The sequence below is a fragment of the Heterodontus francisci genome, chromosome 37, assembly GCF_036365525.1.
Source record: "Heterodontus francisci isolate sHetFra1 chromosome 37, sHetFra1.hap1, whole genome shotgun sequence".
In the NCBI taxonomy this organism is placed as follows: domain Eukaryota; kingdom Metazoa; phylum Chordata; class Chondrichthyes; order Heterodontiformes; family Heterodontidae; genus Heterodontus; species Heterodontus francisci.
Window position 1 is genome coordinate 24,242,009 of NC_090407.1, and position 25,621 is coordinate 24,267,629.

At 45.5% G+C, this 25,621-nt stretch overlaps 1 protein-coding gene across 5 annotated transcripts in view; it reads right to left on the reverse strand.

The window, feature by feature from the left end:
* The window catches only part of LOC137352160 (Golgi integral membrane protein 4-like), a 54,508-nt gene that overhangs the window by 6,115 nt on the left and 22,772 nt on the right, over window positions 1-25,621 (reverse strand). Inside the window, exons 4-13 of one of the 5 annotated variants that reach the window (XM_068017320.1) lie at window positions 22,383-22,436; window positions 17,719-17,869; window positions 16,825-16,907; window positions 14,136-14,297; window positions 12,245-12,481; window positions 8,134-8,300; window positions 6,642-6,865; window positions 3,643-3,737; window positions 977-1,132; window positions 22-93 (exon numbers count right to left, since the gene is read on the reverse strand). In XM_068017320.1, coding sequence (XP_067873421.1) covers window positions 22-93; window positions 977-1,132; window positions 3,643-3,737; window positions 6,642-6,865; window positions 8,134-8,300; window positions 12,245-12,481; window positions 14,136-14,297; window positions 16,825-16,907; window positions 17,719-17,869; window positions 22,383-22,436 — 1,401 coding nt within the window. Of the gene's footprint in view, window positions 1-21; window positions 94-976; window positions 1,133-3,642; window positions 3,738-6,641; window positions 6,866-8,133; window positions 8,301-12,244; window positions 12,491-14,135; window positions 14,298-16,824; window positions 16,908-17,718; window positions 17,870-22,382; window positions 22,437-25,621 lie in introns of all 5 variants that reach the window. The other 4 variants (XM_068017319.1, XM_068017318.1, XM_068017322.1 and 1 more) reach the window with 4 other exon arrangements.

Sequence of the window (25,621 nt, forward strand, 5' to 3'; positions counted from 1 at the left end):
AAAGCCTCTGGTAGTGCTTACATTCTCTGCCTCCTGATCTTCCTGATACTCGTCCACAGCCTCATCTTCTTCCTTACTTGCAGCATCAACGCCCTGAAGGTAGAAAAGGGAGAGAGGAAATTATATTTTGTTTCTCAGGTTCTTCTCTCTTGGCTCCACAGCCACTAAACCGAAGAGAATTTGCGGCCATGAACATACCAGCAGGAGCATAAACCGTTACTCGGATGCCTGCACTTGCCACTCACTGCGCCAAATGCTGAGCTAAGTTGCAGAGAGTTGTACCACAGATACCACATAACAAGGGCTGGGTTAATTGGATCCCATCTATGAGGAGGCGGTAAATGGGGGCAGAGGGCGAGAGGGGCAGTGGGAGAGCAGGAAGGAGGAAAACACATACACAAGCAAAGAGAAAAGGGTGTAAACACACATCAGTTACTCATTTTTCCAGTGATCTGAGGAAGAAAATTTGTTTCAGTATAGTATATTTGCCACAGTCTCCAAGGTTCCCCCAGAGAGCCTTTCAGAACGAACAAACAGACCCTGAACCAGTCGTGAAAACAACTAATGAATGACTGCGATATCTCAGATCAGACGATATAATTGAAGAAGACATCAGCATTTCATGCAGCTGTCTCTAGTGTAATTGCCCAGACCCGCTACGTAAGGCTCAGCATGCAGCTGTGTGCTGATGCCTTTTACCTGCTCCTTTCCCTCCCGCACATTGCAAAATCTCCATCCTCACCATATTACATTAGCGCAATGGAGACTGGAGCTCCCTCTGGGCAGAATCAGGCAGTTTTGTATAAATCCAGCCACTTTACAAAAGGCTACTGGAAGCATGGCAACACTGGCCCAAATGTGGACATTGAGAAAAATGACATTATGTATTAAATTTTCTTTTGTTAGAAATTAAATGATGGGCAGAATGTTGATCACTGATACTTTTTAAACAAATCTGCTTCAGACATCCACCTACCTTTAGACCGGATTTAATGAGAAGCTGCTGCTCCTTCATTCCGTGGAGCCCTGCGACCTTCCCTGCAAAACCTGGTCTCTCAAGCTCAGCTTCTTCAAACTCATCTTCTCCCTGGTTATTGGGATCCTCAGCCGGGTCCTGATTGCCATCTGGGATCTGAAGAGACAACTGATTAAATTCTGTGCCTGGGCCTGACCACCGAGAGCAGCAAAAACGACGAGAGCCTTGTGCCGTGAAGTCTCCCGATGGTCAAGTCTCTCTGAAGTATTTTAATAGCTTTCACAATCATCACAGCCCTGATTGCACACTTGGCTGACTTTCCTGGACGTGAAAGTCTGAGACATATCTCTTTCTTCCTGATGCCTCTGTAGAGTGAGGTATACAGATGCAAATTGTCGTTGTGTAACAACCTTGAGGAGCTGGAATGTAGGAATGAGCAGCTGTGGGTCAGGAGAGGAGTTGGGTGTGTAAGGCGAGTCTCAGAGGCGACGAGAGAAAGAGACCGAAGAAGTGAATTGCTACTGCACTCTGACTGTACCACAGATACCACATAACAAGGGTCTGGCGTTTTTCTGGCAGAAGTTGAACCCTCTCACCAGCTCCTGGATGTGGGTCCTCGTCACATGGCAACTGAGGCTTGTGACTGGTTCAGCTGATTCCCTGAACATCCAATAATGGAGGGGGCTCATCACCAGCACCTCATGTGACACCACCACAAACTGCATCTATATCATGCCTTTAAAAGTAGTAAAATGTCTCAAGGCACTACATAAAATTTGCCACCAAACCACACACGGAGATATTGGGACAGGTGACCAAAAGCAAAGATGTAAGTTTCAAAGAGCATCTTAAAAGGAGGAGAGAGAAGTAGACAGGCTTAGGGAGCGAATTCCACTGCTTCGGGCCGAGGGAGCTGAAGGCAAGGCCCCAAGATGTGGAGCGATTAAAATTGATGAAATCAATCCGAACTGAGACATAAACAAAAGAGAGTCGTGGTGGACACGGTCGCAGCAGCAGAGAGCAGCTTTTCAACATGAAAACAATCGAACAGCTTGGCATCATAACCACTAGACAGTGTAGCATTTTTGGGGTCTTTTCTGCCCCATTCATTCTATGTACTGCTGTTTCTGTAATTCAGACTTCTCTCATCGGCAAGTTTCACTCACTATGCGTCTCAATAGGATCTTCACTGCCTCTTTTATATGAGTGGGTTTTCAATAGTGAGTTGAGGAGAGCAAACAGAAAACAGTTCTATTAATTGGTTTATCCTCTGTCTCTCACACACCTTCAAAAAGTGGCAGATCTAAAGAACAAACCTTGTTTCAGCTTTTAACAAGAGAATTTAGTGAATAATACATGAACAAGTGAATATATAACAGTAATACAACACAAATATCATTTTACAGTAATTGTACTTAGCAGTTCCTCCAATAAACAACAAATGGTCCCAATCTATAATCCTATTATTTTGTAGTTACTCTTTATACCCGCAGTATATAGTCCTTATCTCTGTAACCTCCTCCAGCCCTGCAACCCTCTGAAATCTCTGTGCCCCTCCAATTCTGGCCTCTTGCACATCTCTGATTTTAATTGCTCCAGCATTGGCAGCTCTGCCTTCAGCTAGCTAGGCCCCAAGCTCTGGAATTCCCTGCCTAAACTTCTCTTTCCTCTTTTAAGATGCACCTTAAAACCTACCTCTTTGACCAAGCTTTTGGTCACCTGCCCTAATATCTGCTTATGTGGCTCGGTCTCAAATTCTGGTTGATTTCGGCACCTGTGAAGCACTTTGGGACTTTTCACTACACTAAAGGCGCTAGATAAATACAAGTTGTTGTTGTTATTCATTTACCACTGAAGTCTTTCTAACTGCAGGAGTTAAACTGGCCAAGCCTATTTCTAGTTCTAACTGGCCTGATACAAAGCTCATTAAATATCCCTTTAAACAGTTTCTGTGGCTTTCTGCATTTGCTAAGTCAAGCTACACTCAAAAATCAACTGCCAGCCATACACTTTGCGGTAAAAGATTATATGGTATTCATTTATCTGAACGTGATTTGGCTTCTCCCTCCAGCCTTGCTGTTAGAAAACCGGATTGAACTGCCCTTGCAAGATTTACGTCAAATTTAGGCAGGGGCAGATTTCAACTGCAGCGGGTTTTTAAAAGCTTTGTTAAACCTCGTGACTAAAGTAAACTTTCATGAAGCGAAAACAAGACGAAAAGTACTTTCCTTTTGCCACAGAGAGTTACTGGCTGCCAGACATTCATGGTTTAGAGAATAGGAATCTCTCAAAAGATCATTGCTATTGCATATACAACTAATACAGCAACAACTTGCATTTACATACAGCCATTAATGTAGCAAAATGATAAAATACTCTACCAGGGGCCCCAAGGCCTTTTCATGGGCAGGTTTTTGTCTGACTGCTATTTGAGAAATCAGTTTTGTTGTGTTGTGAAAATTTGCAGAAAGATTTTACTTGCTGTCCAGTTTTAGTCTCCAGATCGTTTTGCTTCAAAATACAGAGAATTTCAGTCCCAAGGTCAAGCACAATAAATCCCAAAATATTTAGCCCACTTCACTTCATTTTTGAGGGAGGGGGGCGGAAAACAGGGGTTGGACTAGATTTTTTACACAATGTATTCCTTGCATGGTCAGGGTACCCACCAGTGGTTCTTGTACAATCAGCTCACTCCTGGTTGACATGGCGTGCAGTAACAGCTTCTCAGCATCATTTGTACCCACTTCATCCAACTCATTGTCTAAAAACAAACCAAACCAGAAATGGCCAGACTGCAAAACAACCAAAGACCAGTAGGTGGCAACACAAGTGCATCCTAATGACGCAGGGGGACCGAGAGTGGTAGAGAGAGAGAGAGAGAGAGCGCACGATCGCCGAGGGGGGGTGGGGGGAGAAGAGGAGTGAGACCAGGGGGAATGTGAGACGGGGAAGGGGGAGTGATGGGATAAGAGGGGGAGAAGAGGTGTTGGCCAAGGGGGGGGGGGGGGGGGAGAAAAAGAGGGGGAGTGAGGGGTTAAGGGGGGGTAAGTGTGACAGGGAGAAGAGGGGGAGCAAGACAGAGGAAGAAAGGAGCGAGATGGGAGAAGAGGATGAATGTGACAGGAGGAAGGAAGGGGGAACAAGATGAGGGGGGAAAGAGGGGGAACAGCGAGACAGCAAGAGGGAGCAAGAACAGAGTCAGAACAAAACAGAGATGAGAGATGACAGACTGTTAGAGATGAATATAAAAGTGAACTCAGTATGAAGACATTCATACAGCTTTTCCAGTAAATCAATTATCAGCTTGTAACCGTCCCGTCATTAAACAGGATACAGCTGTAGCCTATGCAGGAAGTGACTGAGATCCTGAATTAGTTTAATTACCCTCATTGCCCTAGTTCTCTTAAATGTATCTTTTAAAAAAATTATACATCCCTGGGTCGAACAAAATGCAGGAGTGGAATCGTTATATCAGTGACGGTCAACAGGAAGTCAGTAACTATGAAAGAAGGAAAGTATGGGTACATGGCACCTGAGCCATGGAGCAGATCGCTAACCTGTCTCTATTCACCAGGATCCTTCTCAGCCTCACACTCACCCATTGTTTGCAGCAGAAACAGGCACAAGACCACGAGGCAACCCGAGATCAAAAACTGTTAATGACAGAGCACAGGGGGAAAAAGGACACAGTGACACAGAGCATGGGGGGGGGCGCGGGTGGACGATGGAGGGAAAAGGGGCATGGTGGAAACTGAGCAGGGTGGGGGGGGGGTGGGGGTAAGCGTGGTGAGTAAGGGGCATGGTGACAACAAGCATGGGGTGGGAGTGGCCACGGTGACACTGTGCATAGAGGGGTGGGAGGGGGACGGTGACACCAAGCACGGGGGTAAAGGGAAGTTGGTCATTTGTAGCAGGTCTTACACCTGCAGTTTAAAGGTGGAGAGAGAACAAAGAGGAAGAGTGGTTTTGATTCGGAATTCTAGACTTTAGGATCTAGCTGGCTGTATCATCAATTGTGGCACAAAGGGTAGGTGGAACACAAAATATTCTGGAAGTCATTGGTTTGGACTCCTTCAGCTGGGAGGGCGGGGGGGAAGAAAGAGTTTGAGGGGGTTTTGAGTGCGAGGGAGGACTGGACAAGACGACTGAAGTTGGGAGAGACAAGAAATTTAAAGGGGGGAAAAAAAATGAAGATTAAATTGACTCTCTGGCTGCCCACTCAGGCAGTCATAAAGATCCCCTCGCACTAGTTGAAGAGGAGCAGATGAGTTCTCCCCTGGTGTCCTGGTCAAAACCACCAAAAACAGATCATCCGGTCCCTTACTTCATTGCTGTTTGTGGGATCTTGCTTTGTGTGCAAATTCATTGCCCCATTTTCTACATTACAACAGTGACTGCATTTCAAATGCATTTCATTATCTGTGAAATGTTTTGGGACATTCTTTGGTTGGGAAAGGTGCTACATAAAAACAAGTTCTTTCTCAATGTTTACATAGACTTGACATAGAATTTACTGCCCAGAAACAGCCCATCAGGCTCAACTGGTCTAGGTCAGTGTTTACGCTCGGCACAAACCTCCACCCACCTGACCAACATATCCTTCTATTCCTTCATGTGTTTATCGAGCTTCCCTTAAACGTATCGGTTCCAACCACCCAAATGGAAACATCTTCTCTACGTCTCCTTTATCAAATCCTTTCAGAATCATAAAGAAATCAATCAGGTGACCCCTCAGCCTCCTCTTTGCTCAGGAAACGAGCACCAGCCTTCAACAGTCACAGTGAGGTTTACATACGCAAACTCCATTAGAAACAGGGAATGGATGATCGAATTGTTCCAAGAAAGGTAACAGCATGAAGTCAGACATCAGGTGCAAACAGATGCAAGATTTGAAATGTATAAAAGTTAGATAGATGCACCTGAAGCTATTGGTTGCTTTTACAGACAGTATTCAGCTCAAAATACACAAGCCACTAGCTTGCGGAAGTTGTGACTTATCCAACTCAGATGTCAGAGAGTTGACCCTCCACCGATTTTCCCTTTGAGCTGTGCGGGTGAGCAGCTGCATGGCAATCGGCAATGTGCCATGCAGGGAATAAACAAGCCGGGCACAAGTAAAATTCCCTTTACGATGCGCGTAAGCGCGGCTGTGGGTCAATGTCAAAGGGACTGCGCAGTACGGCAAGCAAACAGAAGTTAGAAGGAACATTTCCCTCCACCTGCAGACCTCAGCCCTGCGCCTGGGGAAGATATCGCCAAGGGGCAGTTTATAGATTGGAAAGGGGAGGGGACCAAAGACAGATCTCTGGGGGACAGTGTGGGGACAGAAAGAGTAGCTTTTACTGGGGATGCGCTGGTTTACGTTTGAATAGGCAGGAATAGAAGCCCATGATGGCAGTCCCAATGTCAAACATCTCCAGTTATGTAGGAGAGGGGAGGGAGAGAGAAGGGGACATGGGAAGAGGGAGAGAGATAAACTGGAACAGGAAGGAAGAGAGAGTGAGTGGAAGAGATGGAGCAAGAGAAAGCACATGACAGACACACAAACACCGACATTTCAAGTAACAGCTGCAAGGATCACATATTTTACTGCTAGGCTATTGTTAAATTGTTGTTACGGTGAATATTGCATTGAGATAAATAATCAGCACCCATGGTCATTTACCTGTCCTTTCATCCTCCCCCTCAGGCTCTTCTCTTGCTTCACTCACACGGTCTAAATGCCAGTTGGCATTTTGATGTCTGGGACTCCAGTGTCTCCTAGTGATCTGAATAGGAGGTGTCTGAATCGCTTGATGATTCTGCACAAGGGGGATTTGAAGCAGCTCCATTTGACTGTGCAGTTTAAAGTCAGTGCCCCTGTTCAGATCATTAGTAATCTCATCCCACCTATCAGCAAAACAAAAAAGGTGAATAAAATGACATGGCAACCCAATTAAATAACGTCTCAGGTTAACAGAAGTCGTTTACTTATCGGTTTACTCTCTTCCAGGAACCGGTTTAAGATTAGCACATTGTAAAGGAGGAATTTATATTCATTTTAAATAGATATTTTTTAAATCCCCTCCAGCAATTAATTTTCTTCCCTCCCTCCTGAAGGTACTGACTCGTGCTGGGTAGAAACCAATCCTGTGGTACTATATCCAAGTGCTCATTATTTACGTGTGAGTCCAGACAGCAAATGTCAAAGTTATTCAACTCTGGGGGCTTCACAGCCAAGCCCAAGCCTGTCCTCACCTAATGTGTACATGCACCATAAAATAGAATAAAAGCTGACTGGGAAAGTTGGTGCTGCCAGTGAATCAGTGTCCATGGGACCCATTCCCCAGTGAATCAGTGTCCATGGGACCCATACCCCAGTGAATCAGTGTCCATGGGACCCATACCCCAGTGAATCAGTGTCCATGGGACCCATACCCCAGTGAATCAGTGTCCATGGGACCCATACCCCAGTGAATCAGTGTCCATGGGACCCATACCCCAGTGAATCAGTGTCCATGGGACCCATACCCCAGTGAATCAGTGTCCATTGGACCCATTCCCCAGTGAATCAGTGTTCATGGGACCCATTCCCCAGTGAATCAGTGTCCATGGGACCCATTCCCCAGTGAATCAGTGTCCATGGGACCCATACCCCAGTGAATCAGTGTCCATGGGACCCATACCCCAGTGAATCAGTGTCCATTGGACCCATTCCCCAGTGAATCAGTGTCCATGGGACCCATTCCCCAGTGAATCAGTGTCCATTGGACCCATTCCCCAGTGAATCAGTGTCCATTGGACCCATTCCCCAGTGAATCAGTGTCCATGGGACCCATTCCCCAGTGAATCAGTGTCCATGGGACCCATTCCCCAGTGAATCAATGTCCATTGAACCAATACCCCAGTGAATCAGTGTCCATTGAACCAATACCCCAGTGAATCAGTGTCCATTGAACCCAGTGAGAGTCAGTGTCCATGGGACCTGTAACTCAATGCGAGTCAGCACCAGTGGAACCCATACCATAAAATGGAGCCAGCACCTTCAGAAGAGATGGGGAGAATACTGGATACAAGTTATGAATTATTCACTGCCTATCCCTCTAACCTACGAGACCAATCAAATCAGAATATTTCACATTCTCACTAGAGGCAGTAACAGGTCTCTATGTACATACCTCTTCACTTTTGTCTGATGGTTGATTGTACGACTGTCTGATTTCTTCTCACTGGTTATGAGAGTCTCTTGTTTCCCAGCAACTGTCTCTCCCTCCAGCAGTATGTGGTCTTGCTCAACAGTGACACCATGTGTTTGATCCACCCCATCAGCCTTCACCTTCGTATCCTGCATCAATGAAGAAAAACACAGGACCCTCATAAATAGATCTCCGGCGACTTCCTGCTGCCCAGCATCAGTGAATATTGACAACGTTTGAGCGCATTCCCCCAGATTACTGCAGCTCACTGAGAGTGGAAAGGCCTTACACAGTCTCGCACCCTCCCCTTGCTCCTTCCCTCCCAAAAGCTTTGTGACACATGAATTAACAAAAAGTGCAAAAATAATACAGATGCCGAAAACCCAAGACAAAAACAGAAAGTTGTCGAAACACCTTCGTCAATAGTCAGTCAGACAGTCAGCATCGTTGGAGACAAACAGGTAAGTTAACATTTGATGTTGAGGATCTCCACCTCAAATACTGACTTGTCTGTTCTCTCTGCAGATGCTGACTGACCTCCATAACTGAAGGCGGTTCAATGTGAGGACTGTCACACGATATATAATAGTAGAGAAAAAATACTCAAGCTATAGCATGCACTCATAGATAAGGCAGTTTGCGTACAGGATGACTCTCTTCCTTTCCAGCCAAACTATGAGTGCTTTTCGCTACAGTTTTCAATGACACAAGCAGCCTAACCTTCGAACTGCAGGGATTCTAAAATCCCACACACAGCCTAGTCACCACATTCCCATTCCATCTGTCATCACCTTCAAAGATAGGGCCAAAGTAAATAGATCACTGGGGACCTCCCAGTGAGCCAGAAGCTCCTTCTCCCCAAGATCAGGAAATAATGATGACTTTTACCTGCATTCTACCAGAGATACTGTGCTCAAACAGTAGAATGACTCTCCCTCCCCCAGAACCAGCTCAGAGGGGGAGATTGGCACTACTTACATTAGAGACAGTTTAGGGAAGGTTCACTCGGCTGATTCCTGGGATGGAGGGGTTGTCTTATGAGGAAAGGTTGAGCAAGTTGGGCCTAGACTCAGAGTCATAGAGTTATACAGCACCGAAACAGGCCCTTCGGCCCACCATGTCTGCGCCATCCATCAAGCACCTATCTATTCTAACCCCATTTTCCAGCAGTTGACCCGTAGCCTTGTATGCTTTGGCATTTCAAGTGCTCATCTAAATACTTCTTAAATGTTGTGAGGGTTCCTGCCTCGAACAACTCCTAAGGCAGTGCGTTCCAGATTCCAACCACCCTGTGTGAAAAAATGTTTGCTCAAATCCCCTCCAAACCTCCTGCCCCTTCCCTTAAATCTAGGCCCCCTGGTTATTGACCCCTCCGCTCAGGGAAAAAATTTCTTCCTATCTAACCTAGCAATGCTCCTCATAATTTTGTAGGCCACAAACAGGTCCCCCCTCAGCCTTCTCTGCTCTAGGAAAACAACCCTAGCCTATCCAGTCTCTCTTCTTCATTGGAGTTTAGAAGAATGAGGGGTGATCTTATTGAAACATACAAGATTCTGAGGGGGCTTGACAGGGTAGATGCTGTGAGGAGGTTTATCCTCCTGGGGGAAATCTAGAACTAGGGGACAAAGTTTCAGAATAAGAGGTTGCCCATTTAAGACGGTGATGAAGAGGAAAGTCTTCGCTCAGAGGGTCGTGAATCTTTTGAATTCTATACCCCAGACAGCAATGGAGGCTGGGTCATTGAATATATCCAAGGCTGAGGGAGACAGATTTTTGAACTACAAGGGAGTGGAGGGTTATGGGGGGGGCAGCAGGAAAGTGGAGTTGAGGTCAAGATCAGATCAGCCATAATCTTATTGAATGGCGAAGCTGGCTTGAGGGGCTGTGTGGTCTACTCCTCTTATTTCTTATGTCCTCATTGAGATGAGAATCCAATACACACCAGTACTTATGGCTGGGAGTTCACACTGTACAGGAGCAATCCCCAGGACACTGCTCCTTCTCGCTTTCCTTTGCCTCACCTTTACTTTTAACATGTTTAAAAGGAGGAAACGTGGGGACAACTAACAATAATTTTTTGGTGCTGAGCCCGCTGACTGGGTGATGAAGTCCATGATTTGTGAGACCAGTGGAAGAGCGTGTGCAGACTGTTGTCTGAACAGACAACTTGTTGAATTATGTTAGGTGCACAGACTTTGGTTTCAAAGCTTGTTTTTTTTTTTTGAGACAGTCCCAAACCTAAAAGTGAAACTAAAAACTTCAGGGTTCTGGGGAGAACCAGATACTGGGGAGGCGGTGGCGTAGTGGTAATGTCACTGGACTAGTAATCCAGAGCCCAAGCTAATGCTCTGGGGACATGGGTTCGAATTCCACCACAGCAGATGATGAAATTTGAATTCAATTAATAAATCTGGAATTAAAAGCTAGTGGTGATCATGAAACCATTGTTAATTGTTATAAAAACCTATCTGGTTCACTAATGTCCTTTAGGAAAGGAAATCTGCTGTTCTTATCTGGTCTGGCCTACATGTGACTCCACCCACAGCAATGTGGTTGACTCTTAAATACCCTCTGAAATGGCCTCAAGGAGAATTAGGGAGTAAATACTGGCCTAGCCAGTGACGCGCACATCCCACAAACGAATTTAAAAAAGTCATTTGACTAGAGCTATCCAAGCTCAGATTATACGAGTGCAGAGTTCACACAGGCTGCAAGCAGTGTGCTTGGTAGACAAGTTGCCGAGACTGAAACCCGATTCTGGGAGACTGCGATTAACAAATACGAGTTACAGCAGCTGCTTTTGGTGACTTAAAGAAATGCTGATGGAACCACACCATCAAGACTGTCTGGAGCAGGGCCGAGGAGGTGTGAGAGGTGACAAGACCGAAACGCTGAAGGGAAGACTGCAACACTCGCTATCGATAAGAAGGCCTTAAAATGGTGACTTCATCTTGGACTCTATGACAGCAGCTGAGTGGACTGCCCAGTAAATCTACGAGATTTATCTTTGTTGTATCGGATAGTTCACGTAATCTGTAAACTATCTGTAATTTATCTGTTATTTAATGTTTATTTTATGTTGATTTTGGTTTGGTTGCTAGAGTAAAGGTTATAAAAGTGAAATCTTGCCATGTGCTTTTTTTAAAAATTGGAACTTTTTGGTAAATTTGGTTCTTTGTTTGTTGGTCTCCACAGGGATCATAACAATTGTATCGGACTCAACAGAGTGTCACATTGTGAGTGCAGTCAGCAAGCTGCACCTAGAGCGTAGTGAAGGGGACCAGACCATAGAGCCAATTGCAATCGTGAGTCACAAGTACACCAACAAAAGCATCAGCTCTAAATTTCTATTTCATCCATTCACTTTCATTCCAGGCCAAATTTATACACGGGAAACAAAAACAGAAAATGCTAGAAATATTCAACAGGCAGACAGCATAGAGAGAGAAACAGAGTTAATGTTTCAGGTCGATGACTTTTTGTCAGAATGGGAAAAAGTTGGAGATGCAAGAGGTGTTAACCAAATACAGAGGCAGGGAAAGGGGACTAGGGGAGGAAAGAACAAAAGGGAAGGTCTGTGATACGGTGGAATGCTGGAGTGATTTAATGACGGAAGGGCTGATGGGACAAGTCCAGGGGCAAGGACAGAGTGGGAGTGGGCCGAGAATTTGTCTTCAGCTTCCTGCACTGTTCGAACGAAGCTCAGCGGAAGCTGGAGGAACTGCACCTCAATCTTTCAATCAGGCACTTTAAGAGCTTCCAGATCAACAATGAGTTCAACAATCCCATCCCACTGTATCCCCTAGGATATGTCGTTACTAAGACCCACTTAACCCCCTGCCCACCAACCCATGCGATCCCTCTGTACAAAGTTCCATTGCAAAATTACTGGCCTTTAAATCCCCAAAAGAACAGCATCAGATTCGCACTCCGATTTACAAACCAGCTGCCATTGCACCCACTATCTCAGTTTTTACACCTCCCCCATCAACCCCAGTGATATTTACCGCAGCCCACCCCCCCCCTCCCCCCACCAAACTGAGATGCTCAACTCCTACTCAACAATAAGCTAACACGAGGATTGAGGTCTCACCTGGCTATCAGGCTGCAGGCTATTCACGGTTCTAGTGAATCGGAGCACGCGGTTTGGACCCTCAGCGTGTGGGCGTACTGGATTGATCGCATCCCAGACCGGCACACCCCTGTGTGCGGAGCGTTCCTGCAGAGGCTCTTTAGGCTGGTCCTTGGCCAGAGCTTCCTTCACACCTAGTTCTCCATTATGCTGGGGAGTCAGAGGCCGCTCTCCCACATCCATCAACCCGTCCAGTGGCTGCTGTCCCTTAATGGAAAGGAAGCCAATGACTTGCACTCTTTCTCCAGCCACAAAACCTCAGCTCCACAGTAATTCAGAGAGTTTACAGTAAAATGGGAACAAATGGGACGTGGTTTAATTCAATGGAATTCTATACATGGCTCCAAATTCTGCTGGATTATGGCATTTGGTGCAACCCAGGAGTCATTTTGCCTCAAATTGACAGTGACTCTTGTTTCCAAGTCAGAAGGTTGTGGGTTCATGTCCTGCTAAAGGATTTGACCATTTACTCAGACAGAGAGGACCTGCCGAGGATTCAGAAGCAGGCACAAGGAGGCGAGACCCACATGTCAACATCTCCCACTGGGTTAAAAGCAGACAAGCAACATTGTCCCTGATAAACAGAACTCACACCATCCCAGACAGACCACATAGGTACTCTCACCTCTGGCAACACAAGGAAGTCTTGATTTGAAATCTATCCCAGTCAAAAACTGGGAGCTGAGTGAACAGAACTTAAAGAAATGATCCAGTCAGTAAACTAGTCAGCTTAGCAAAGAAAACAGCTTAGATGAGCTGAATTTGGAACAGAATCTAACTGTCCACAAGAGCAAACAGCGATGTTTTCCGCTTTTTCACCAATCATATTTAAGGGAAAATCTTTCCGAGATCAAAAAAAGCAAATTAGGTCCTCGCATCACCCTCAAATGTCAGCTTGGTTCAGTTGGTAACACTCTCACCGATGGGTTCAAGCCCACTCCAGCACTTGAACAGCTAATCTTGGCTGACACTTCAGTGCAGTCTTGAGGGCGTGCTGCACTGTCAGATGTGCCACCTTCAGATGGTGTTAAGACAAGGTCCCATCTGTCTGTTCTGATGGATGTTAAGGCAATAACTGGGACATGATAGCAGGTTGTTATGCTGGAAGGAGAAGACTGAATGAGCCCACAGGCCTTCTATATCCAAACTCATCTTACTCAACCTGGAGACCAGACATCAGGAGACAGAATCCTGTTGGAAAAACTCTCCAGCACTGGATACCACAACACTGTTCCCCAGTAACTCCCAGCCAGCAAGCACATTTCAGAACATTTGGAGGGAAAAAGAACTGGATCAGACACGCAGGGCAGAGGGTCACGTGTTCGGCCTTTGCCTAAAGGCTTCGATGACTCCTCATTGCAAAATTCACGAGTACGGTCTGGAGTAATGTCCTCACCCTCTCTGTGCCTGTAAAGGGGCGGGGAAGGGGGATGCCAGACCTTGGTTTCACTGCCTGGACACAGGCCTGCGACCCTACTCAACTCAGCCTTGCACTGCCTTGGATACTTCTCCAGAGGAGTATTGCGATTCGGGGCCAGTCACATCCATCATGGTAATCACCAAGCTGGCCAAACCTCTGGGAAAATGAGAACTTATTTCAAAACAAAACAGCAATGTGTGTGATTCTCCCTTCAAATCATTCCCATTAACTACTGTACTGACATTACCCAAAATACTTGCAACAGTGCAAATCCCAACTTTCTACCCTGAGGAATTGAAACAGGATCAAAGTGCTGGCAATAGCAGGACCCCTCAGGGCTTCAAACTGTCTTTAACATTTATGTCACTCAGCAACTAATCAGTAAATCTGAAGTGAAAATTTACGAGAAACTTTGTCTTAAATTAGCTGTACCTTCCGTTCAGTGACCTGTGACTGGCTGCTGCCAGGACCCCGGGGATGCTCTTGTTGTGCCTGATTTGGTTCTTGTAGTATGCCTGGATTCAGTCCAGGATTTTTGAAACTTGGCATTGCATGAAGAGCTTCCTTCAGCTGCCTGAACTCTTCCACCTGAGCCTGCAGAGCGAGTCAGAAATAAAAGCAGAACTCCAGTTGAACAGTTGGTATCTGCCGAGGATTGTGCAACAAGGGGGTTCGGCCAATAAGGGCACACAGCAAGAGCAAGGCCAGTCTTCTCCACTGGATTTAACACAGATCACAATATGTAACTACGCACAGTGAATAAGTGCAGGGACAAAGAGACTGCCGTCCTATCCCTGGATCCAGGTCGGGTTACCTGATCAGCACAGATCAAACAAGTCCAGCATCAGAAAGGGACAGCATTGCACAATGACCCTTTACTACACTACGGCCCTAACGCTCCACCCTAACCTAGCACCACAATCCTGCACCGTAATCCCAACCCTAATCTAGCACTACAATCCTGCACCGTAATCCCAACCCTAATCTAGCACTACAACCCTGCACTGTAATGTCAACCCTGCACAATAACCCAGCACTGCAACTGCAACCCTGCACCGTAACCGCAACTCTGCACCACAACCCTGGACCCGAATTCCAACCTGCACAGTAACGCAGCACCATAACTGCAACACTGCTTGTTTGGAATTTCCCATTAATGGGCCTCAGTTCTTCTATAGCCCGTCAGTCCCCTTTTTTTTCAACATTTGATCAGATCGCCCCTTAATCTCTTCATCACCAAGAAATATAAACACGAGGTTGCCCAGTTCCCCATCAGGTCTCAGTCTCCCCAGCCCCAGGTTCATTCTGGTGAAGTGTTGGTGCAGCGTACTGGTGGAAGATGCCTGTAAAGCTCACCCCTCCCTCCGCTGATATAACAAGCTCTACATAGAGGGGCCGTTCGACTGACAGCAGGAAGGTTAAAATACAGATTTATAGCCTGGCATCAAACGTTCGCGTTGGGAGAGCGCATCCAAGATGTCAGAACATTTGCTGCCAGCCGTCGCAGAACCTCATCCGAAGCCCAGGGTGCAGCAAAGTGAGCCTGCACAATGTATCGGCAACATCAGCTAAAAGTAGCTCAGGCTCAGCCCTAACAGAAAGGACCCCGAGGCAAAGCTATACCGACTGGACAGTGTGACGAATGGAAAAGAGCAACCTATTCATTCATTTTCGGCAGAATATCAGAGAGATGTTACCCTCTGTTAGCAACAGAACTGCAATGTGCTTATAACCTTCCCGCAAACCAGACTTACACACCTGTTAATCACCCGCTTCCATCAATACCTAGCTCACAAGTGCCATATCCCTGAATTGTAGGTGCTGTGTTTGACTCGCCCATCACTAGCTCCCACTCTGTCCTGACACCTCCACATCATTCACAAACCAAAGGGACCTAACCCTTCAGTACAGACTCCTCACTGCAGCTGGGAAAACATATGCTTGCTCCACATTACCGTTACAAGATCCCAGCAGCAACATTACTGAATCACTTTCCTCATTGAAGTCGTATCTGACAGCATCGAAAAGCAGCCATCAGCAGCAGCTGACCTGCCTGCTGGGTGTAAGGGGCCCCGCACTGACCCTACTCTTGGGTGTAAGGGACATACACAAAAGGGACAATAGGGCAGTCTCAACACATTGCCTCAAGAACCTGCACAATCACCACTGGAAATTAGATTGAAAGACATCAAACAGACCATCAATACAGGAGAACAGGAGGTTTTAAAAATCATTCTCAGAATATGGGCAAGGCCAGCATATATTGGCCATCATTTGGTGCCCGAGAGGTGGTGATGGGTCACCTTCCCGAACTGCTGCATTTGTTTCCCCAATGTAGCAGTTTCGGACTGGAGTCACATATTAGGGCCGATGAGTTAACAACAACAGACTTCGCTCCTTAAAAAAGGACACCAATGGACCATTTGGGAATTTACGACAATCGTTCATGATCAGAATGCCTTCAGGAAGCAGTCTGCCACACTGATTGAATTCTTGGAGGAAGTGGCCCACAGGGTGGATGATGGGAGTGGCCATATGGCACACCAGTGAAGAGGAGCGATCATATGGGATCACTAATGGCACCTTCACAAGGTTCAGTGTAGAGACTGTTCCTGGTCATCATCCTCACAAACAATTGGAATGCAGGCATTAAAGGAATTTGGTCAGGACACAAAAATGTGCAGAGGAGTTAGTAATTCAATAAGTCACAGGTTAATTTAGCAAGAGGTTTCCAAAGCGGGGTGAGAGGGCGACACCAGATGCAACAGCTTGGAAATTCTGCAGACCTGCTCCCACTTTGCCAGACTTTCAGTGAAGCGATAATGGAAATGTGGAAGTGGATCCGAGGATTTTCCCCGGCAGCGAGCCGATGATAGGATTTGATCTCATAATAAGTGTAAGGGAGCACAACAGTGAAAGTGGCAAAACTGCTCGAGTATTCTGGGCTGCAGCTATATCAACTCGAACAGTAATTACACAAAATTATGGTTTCCTAGCAACAGTGGGGTCATGTATATGGATCTCCAAAAAGGAACTCACCAAAACAAAGTTTGGGAAACTCAGAGTTGGGGAAATAGATTTGTACAGAGGAAGTAAAGCTGCTTGATTCACTGGACTGTACCTGTGCCTCGGCGAGCTGCTGGTGCATGTCCTGGTGGGCCCTCCGCAGTTGCTTGCTTTCATGTTTCAGCTTAAAGATGCTATCTGGAAGGAGAGGAAACTCAAATCTATCAATTAAAAACTGGAGCAAGAAAACAAACACAGCAAAGGGAGAGATGGCCCAAGGTAACAGTCTGAGCCCAATGACAGAAATTACACAGAGCGGGGGGGGGGTGGGTGGGGGTGCGGGTTGGGTTGGGTTAGGTGGGTGGAGAGAGAGAGAGAAAAAGTCATCTGTTTTCCTTCACATTCTGGCTTAACAAAGTAAAGCAATTGATAAAACCCAACGGTTTCTGCACTGGTCATCATTCTGATAGTTCTATTTGTAAACAGTAAGCATGCCACTTCCACCAAGCTCCATACAGCAGAACTAGTCCTCAATGCTGCCCGATATCTCTTTGTCTTCATCCGAAATCAAAAACACACAAAGTCTGCATAGCCAAATTTCCCTTCTTTTGAAGCTTTTCTGTGCCTTGTAACGGCTCTGGAAAAGATTCTTCCTATTATTCTATCAGATATAATGTTGCCAGCTCCTTAGGATCAATGTAGGGGTTGAGTTCCCAGAACTTGCAATGGATCACAGAAAAGAGCTCAAAAGGTGAAAATGTCCTCTTCCAGCAAGGTGAACTTGTATAGGAGGCTGCTGTTCCTAATTCCTGTACAAGTTATATATCCTGCCCATGATCTGTTTAGTGTCGAAAATACCCTCTGTATGACTGAGACAGCATAGAGAGAAAGTGAAAGAGAAATCACACCCACTGCAAATATATTATAGTAAGTTATCCCGCAGATGAGTATACAGCGCCAAAGACAAAAGGTCCCGAGAGCAGTGATAAATCTGATGTTTTTCACATACCTTGTAAGGTGCTGATCTCCAGCTCTTTCTGCTGATGAAGTTGCAGATAGTGCTGATTGTGGCTTTCCGCTACTTTCCGGTGTTCCAGTTGTAGGCTGTTGTGCTGAAGCTGCAGATCCCGAAGCTGTTTCCTTATTTCATCGTGCTGGTTCTGTAAAAGCAGCAATCAGGGTCAGTGCCGGGATCAGTGCAAACGTTTCACTTTTTAAAAATTCAAGGGGTAAACATCAGCCCCCCTCGATTTCCACCCCCACCCCCCACGTTAATACAATAACTTTAACACAGCATTGCTCAGGGAGCAGAAATATCGGACAAGAAATGAATGGGCCAGAAGAGGCCTGAGCTCCAGAAGGTGCCAAGTTAGCTGATCGCACTGGTCAGGACATTAATGATTGGCCTCGGTTAGGGAGGAGGGGGAAAAAGAAAAACTGATCAGGCAGTGTCCACACTCCGGAGTAATTTTTCAGTGACCCTTGCTGGACACTGGGTGCAGGTGGATATTTGTTGAGGACAGGATCAGACTGGCCTGCAATGCTCAAACAGTCCAGCACCCACTGTCTAGACTTGCACATCATGAGTGGCCATTTGGATGAGGTAGCGTTGTAGGGAGAAAGACGGGGGGGGGGGAGGGGGGGGAAGAGGGGGAATGTGGGGGGAAAACAGAAAAAAAAAGAACAAGATTGCAAGAAAGCAAAAAAATAGACATAGGAGGGGGTGAGTGCAGGAGAGCAGAAACGCGAGAGAGCACAACCAAGCAATAGGGAAAATAGAGGCAGAGAGTCATTCACAGCACAGGAGGCCATTCGGCCCATTCGAGTCCATGCTGGCTCTCCACAGAGCTATGCAGTCAATCCCACTCCCCGGCTCACACCCCTTAGCCCAAACCAAGAGCGAGAAGACGAGTGAGATTCTGCCATTCAAAATACTGAAAATAGGGTTTTCTGATGGAAGCATGAAGCTGTGCTGACAGGTTATCATGAGTTATCTCTCAGAATCGCCCCTGTTCCAGCAGGTAACAAGGAACAAATCACCCGCAGTCTTAATAGTAAAATATTAACATTACAATAGAAAGTACCTTGTAAAGAATCAGGCCCAGGCAATTGCTGCATGATTGACTGATGCCCACAAGAGAACCTCTCCCTCAGCACATAAGAACATAAGAAATAGGAGCAGGAGTAGGCCATTCAGCCCCTCAAGTCTGCCCCGCCATTCGATAAGATCATGGCTGATCTGTCCCAGTCCTCAACTCCTCTTTCGGGCCTGCTCTGCCTAACCCTCGATTCGCCGAGATTTCAAAAAATCTATCTACCTCCTCCTTAAATACATTTAGTGACCTAGCCTCCACAACTCTCTGAGGCAGAGAATTCCAGAGATTCACCACCCTCAGAGAAGAAATTCCTTCGCATCTCACTTTTAAATGTGTGACCCCTTCTTCTTCTTCTTCTTTGGCCTCCTTGTCTCGAGAGACAATGGGTAAGCGCCTAGAGGTGGTCACCCTTATTCTGTAACTATGTCCCCTAGTTTGAGATTCCCCCACCAGTGGAAACATATTCTCAACATCTACCCTGTCAAGCCCCCTTAAAATCTTATATGTTTCTATAAGATTACCTCTCATTCTTCAAAACTCCAATGAATAAAGGCCTAACCTGTTTAGCCTTTCTTGATAAGACAACCCCTTCATCCCAGGAATCAGCCTAGTGAACCTTTTCTGAACTGCCTCCAATGCTAGTATATCCTTCCTTAAATATGGGGACCAAAACTGTACACAGTACTCCAGGTGTGGCCTCACCAACACCCTGTGCAGTTGTAATAAGACTTCCCTATTTTTAAACTCTAACCCCCTAGCAATAAAGGCCAAAATTCCATTCGACTTCCTAATTACTTGCTGCACATGCATGCTAACCTTTTGTGTTTCCTGTACAAGAACACCCAGATCCCTCTGTACTGCAGTATTTTGTAGTCTTTCTCCATCTAAATAATAATCTGCCTTTTTATTCTTCCTACCAAAGTGGATTACCTCACATTTTCCCACATTGAATACCATCTGCTAAATTTTTGCCCACTCACATAACCTATCTGTATCTCTTTGCAGATTCTTTGTGTCCTCATCACAACATGCCTTCCCACCTATTTTTGTATCGTCAACAAATTTGGTTACTCGACACTCTGTCCTTTCCTCTAAGTCATTAATGTCGATAGTAAATAGCTGAGGCCCTAGGATTGATCCTTGTGGCACCCCACTAGTTACGGCTTTCCAACCTGAAAAAGACCCATTGATCCCGACTCTCTGCCTTCTGTGTGTTAGCCAATCCTCAATCCATGCCAACACATTACCCCCAATACCCTGAGCTCCTATTTTGTGCAATAACCTTTTATGTGGCACCTTATCAAACGCCTTCTGAAAATCCAAATACACAACATCTACTGGTTCCCCTTTATCCATTCTGCTTGTTATATCCTCAAAGAACTCTAACAAATTTGTCAAACATGATTTCCCTTTCATAAAACCATGTTGACTTTGTTTGATTGCATTATGCTTTTCTAAATGTCCTGCTATTTCTTTCTTAATAATGGACTCTAGCATTTTCCCAATGACAGATGTTAAGCTAACTGGTCTATAGTTTCCTGCTTTCTGTCTCCCTCCTTTCTTGAATAGGGGCGTCACATTAGCGGTTTTCCAATCCGCTGGTACCCTACCAGAATCCAGTGAGTTTTGGTATATTATGACCAATGCCTCTACTATCTCTGCAGCCACTTCTTTTAAAACCCTTGGATGCAAGCCATCAGGTCCTGGCAACTTGTCTGTCTTTAGTCCCATTAGTTTGTCCAGAACCTTTTCCCTCGTGATAGAGATTGTTACAAGTTCCTCCCTCCCATTTACACCTTACTCATCTATTATTGTTGGGATGTTTATAGTGCCCTCCACCATGAAGACTCTTGCAAAATATTGGTTTAAATTATCTGCCATTTCCCTGTTCCCTGTGATTAATTCCCCATTCTCATCCTCTAAGGGGCCCACACTTACTTTAGCTACTCTCTTCCTTTTAATATACCTATAGAAGCTCTTACTGTTCATTTTTATATTTCTTGCCAATTTACTCTCAATCAATTTTCTCCCCCTTTACTAGTTTTTTAGTCATCTGCTGCCCGTTTCTAAAAGCTTCCCAATTCTCTGGCTACCACTCGTTTTCGCCACATTGTACGCTTTTGCTATTGATTTGATACTCTCCTTAACTTCCTTTGTTATCCACGGGTGGTTCATCGTTCTCTTTGAGTCCTTTCCTCTGACTGGAATAAATGTTTGTTGAGTGTTATGAAATATCTGCTTAAAAGTCTGCCACTGCTCATCTACTGACTTCCTACCTATTTTCCCAGTCCGCTTTAGACAACTCTTTCTTCATACCTCTGTAATTGCCCTTGTTTAAGTTGAAGACACTGGTTTGAGACCCGCGTTGCTCACCCTCAAACTGAATTTGAAATTCTACCATGTTATGATCGCTTCTCCCTAAAGGATCCTTAACTATGAGATCTCTTATTAATCCTTTATTCATACATATTCATTACACAATACCAAATCTAAAATAGCCTGTTCCCTGGTAGGTTCTGCAACATATTGCTCTAAGTAACAATCCCTGATGTACTCTACAAATTCGTCTTCCGTGTTGCCCTTGCCAATTTGATTTGTCCAGTCTATATGCAGATTAAAATCACCCATGATAATTGCAGTGCCCTTCTTACACGCCTCCAATATTTCCTGATTAATATCTTGTCCTACAGAAAGGCAACTCTTCGGGAGCCTATAGACCACTCCCACCCACGATTTCTTTCCACCCAAACTGATTCTACATCACGATCTATTACACCTATACCATTACTCACAACTGCACTGATCCCTTCCTTTAATAGCAAAGCTACCCACCTCCTTTTCCTTTCTGTCTATTCTTCCGGAATGTTGCATATCCTTGAACATTTAGATTCCAATCCTGGTCATCCTGCAACCATGTCTCAGTGAGAGCTATCAAATCATATTCATTTGTTTCTATCTGTGCCGTCAGCTCATCTATTTTGTTACAAATGCTACGTGCATTCAGATAAAGAGCCTTAAGCTCTGACTTTTTACCATTTTTACCTACTCTGGTTCTAATTTCTGCTGTACTCTTGTGCTTGTATTCTCTGTCCCTTCCTGTCACTCTTTGATTAATGTCTGCCCCTTCACTACCCTGCACCTCTGCTCTCTCGTTACTTTTCGACTTTTTAAACTTCCCTTCAATTGAACCCTCTCCCCCACTATTTAGTTTAAAGCCTTATCTACAACCCTAGTTATATGATTTGCCAGGACACTGGTCCCAGCATCCCATCCCAACGGAACAGCTCTCTCTTTCCCCAGTACTGGTGCCAGTGCCCCATGAATCGGAACCCATTTCTCCCACACCAATCTTTCAGCCACACATTTACCTCTCTAGTCTTATTTACCCTATGCCAAATAGCACGTGGCTCAGGTAGTAATCCGGAATCACTGAACCTTCCCTTCCCAAGCCCCGAAGAGACTCAGTGGAACCGATCCTGTCCTTGGCTCGGTCAAATCATCCCAAATCCAACAGGGTTTGTCCTCCATGAGGAGATGCAGATTTGTTGATGGTTCCAGTAACTGCACTACGACTCACCTTCAGTATTTTATGCTGGGAACTTAGGGCACCGTACCGGTTCATAGCATCTTGCTGCAAGAGAATCAAACAAACATGTTTAGCCACTTTGTGCTAAGGCACAGCAAAATAACAGACCTGCTCTGCACACCACACAATACACCTCCCGTAGAACCACATGTCACATGGGACAGTACATAGCTTGTAGTCACGCATAGTCTCAGCCTGTTTCTCTCCCCTGCCCACACGGAGCCTCAACCCAATCCAGATCTTTCTTGCAGCCTCACATCGCATGCAGTATTTTGAGGTACAATGCAGTGTGCAGTAACACACCAGGGCAAAGTCTCTTAAGTTGACAGTGTAATGATCACTAATTCAGCTATTGTGCCATCACTCAAACCTACCACCACCTTCTCAAGGGCAATTAGGGATGGGCAATAAATAATGGCCTAGCCACATCCAACAAATGAATTTAAAAAAATTTTTTTCCCCAAAATCTGCCCTGAAAGGAATTTTATTTTAAAGCTCTGTCAGTCTCGCTGAACTGTATCCTTAAACCGATTGGTTGAAATCTGAAGCTAATTCTCAGGACATTCAGTATCAGAATTCAGTCTCAGTCACACTCCTGTCTGAAGTTTGAGCCCAACTATGGGTTTTAGCACAATGTCTCGGTTGATACTACAGTATAGAACTGAGAGAATACTGCATTGTCAGAGGAGCCGTCTTTCATAGGGACAAAAGTAGACCATTCAGTCCCTCAGGCTTGTTCCGCCATTCATGGCTGATCTGTATTTTAACTCCATCTACCCACCTTGGTTCCATAATTCTTAATACCCTTTCCTAACAAATATCTATCAATCTCAGTTTTACAATTTTCAATTGACCCTCAGCCTCAACAACTTTTTTAAGGGAGGGAGTTCCAGAGTTCCACTCCCCACTACGTGAAGAAGTGCTTTCTGATATCAACCCTCAATGGCCTGGCTCGAATTTTAAGCTTATGCCACCTTGTCCTGGACTTTTCCAGCAGGGAAATAGGATAGATAAAGAGAAACGATCAAATTATTTAGTTATCTTAAACACCTCAAATGTATCACCCCCTCAATCATCTGTACTCAAGGGAACTTTAGGAATGATATGAAGGCATTAAAGAGAGGGTGCAGAAAAGATTCACGAGAATGGTTCCAGGGATGAGGAACTTCAGTTACGTGGATAGATTGGAGAAGCTGGAGTTATTTTCCGAGAGGAGAAGGTTGAGAGGAGATTTGATTCAAAATCATGAGGGGTCTGGACAGAGTAAATCGAGAGAAACTGTTCCCATTGATGGAAGAATTGAGAACGAGAGGGTAAAAATTTAAGGAAATTGCCAAAAGAAGCAATGGCAACATGAGGAAAAACTTCTTCATGCAACAAGTGGTTGGGATCTGGAATGAGATGTGTGGCGGAGGCAGGTTCAATCGAGGCAAGAGAGAATTGGATTGTTATCAGAAGAATGTGCAGGGCTACAGGGAGAAGGCAGGGGTGTGGCACTAGGTAAATTGCTCCTTCGGAGAGCCAGCGCAGACATGACGGGCTGAATGGCCCTCTTCTGTGCTGTAACAATTCTGTGATTCTGAGAATTCTGTGAATACAAGCCTAGTGTATGAAACCTGTCCTCATAATTTAACCCTTTTAGCCCAGGTAAGGCAAGATGTTGAACTGGCTCCATCTGTCCGGTCAGGTGTAGCACTAGTTTCCTGGCCAACATTCCTCCCTCAAACACCACCAAAACAGATAAACCAGCTGCACTTCCTTGCTGTTGATGCAATCTTGCAAAATGTTTGCCGACTTAACAGTTGTTGCATGTCACTGTCCCTCAGTATATGTGAAGCACTTTGGGATGTTTTCTGAGACACATAAAACATTGTATAAATAGATCTGAATTTTCAATAGTATCCTACTCTGCACTGACAGATTACAGTATTGCCAGACCCCTTCAGCCACTGTCACTCTCCATATACTCTACCCACAGTCAGAACACCTAAAACACACAGGGCTCACCATCACCTCCTCGTGGGCAATTAGGGACAAAGAAGAACAAAGAACAAAGAACAGTACAGCACAGGAACAGGCCATTCGGCCCTCCAAGCCTGCGCCGATCTTGATGCCTACCTAAACTAAAACCTTCTGCACTTCCGGGGCCCATATCCCTCTATTCCCATCCTATTCACATATTTGTCAAGATGCCTCTTAAACGTCGCTATCGTACCTGCTTCCACCACCTCCCCCGGCAGCAAGTTCCAGACACTCACCACCCTCTGTGTAAAGAACTTGCCTCGCACATCCTCACACAGGCAACAAATGCTGGCCTTCCCAGCAATGCTCACATTCCATGAAAGAATCAAATAAAATAAAACTTACTGATTGGAAACTCTTAAAGTTCACTTTTAACATTAAGCGAATATATTAAAAGAATCTAGCAGCCCAGGATCGAGCCTCACTGCAGCCAGTGCATCTCGCAATCAAAACACATCTAGCAGCAATGGGTGTTGAAGTGAACACCTTCCATTGAAGCTACTGCTCCAACTGCAATCCCAAACTAGTCTCACCTCCTCTGCCCCAACCCCATCCTAAGTGCAACTCTATATCCAACCCTGAGCCCTGATCCCATCCTAGTCTTTAATCCCAACCCCCTTCTCCAGCCTCACCAACCATGTTTGGCCAAAAATGTCTCAACAGCCAATCATAAAGAGCTAATGGCAGCACAGGGGGAGAACCCTACGACCTCAGGACACATATGAGGATGTGTGAAGAGAGAGAGAGAGAAAAGAACAGGGATTGGATCCGAGAGGTTTCTGGTTACTGGCTGTCGGTTCGATCCCTTGGGTTACTGGTAAACTCATGATGGGAATGCTTTAATCTGTGTCAGGATAAAACATGAGCGCACAGGGATTAAGACAATAAACACTATAGCTTTGTGCTCCTCTGCTTCTGCACAAAATGCACACTCAACATTAGCAGACAAACTGGACGGCCGAGCACAGGAAGATCATGCGGCATAGAATCCAGACTGCCCAAGGAACTAGTGCCATGCTCCAAACCTGATCCTTTACTGTCAGATCAATAATCTGGACTCTAAGAGGCTGCCAATGAGCCCATCATCAATACGTTATGACACTGGTTAGTGGTTCCCCTTCAACCAACCGCAAGATAATCTGTTAGAATCCCAGGACATTTCCTCCAAAGGCCTGGATTTATTTCTGCTGCAGGGACTCGTATTGAAC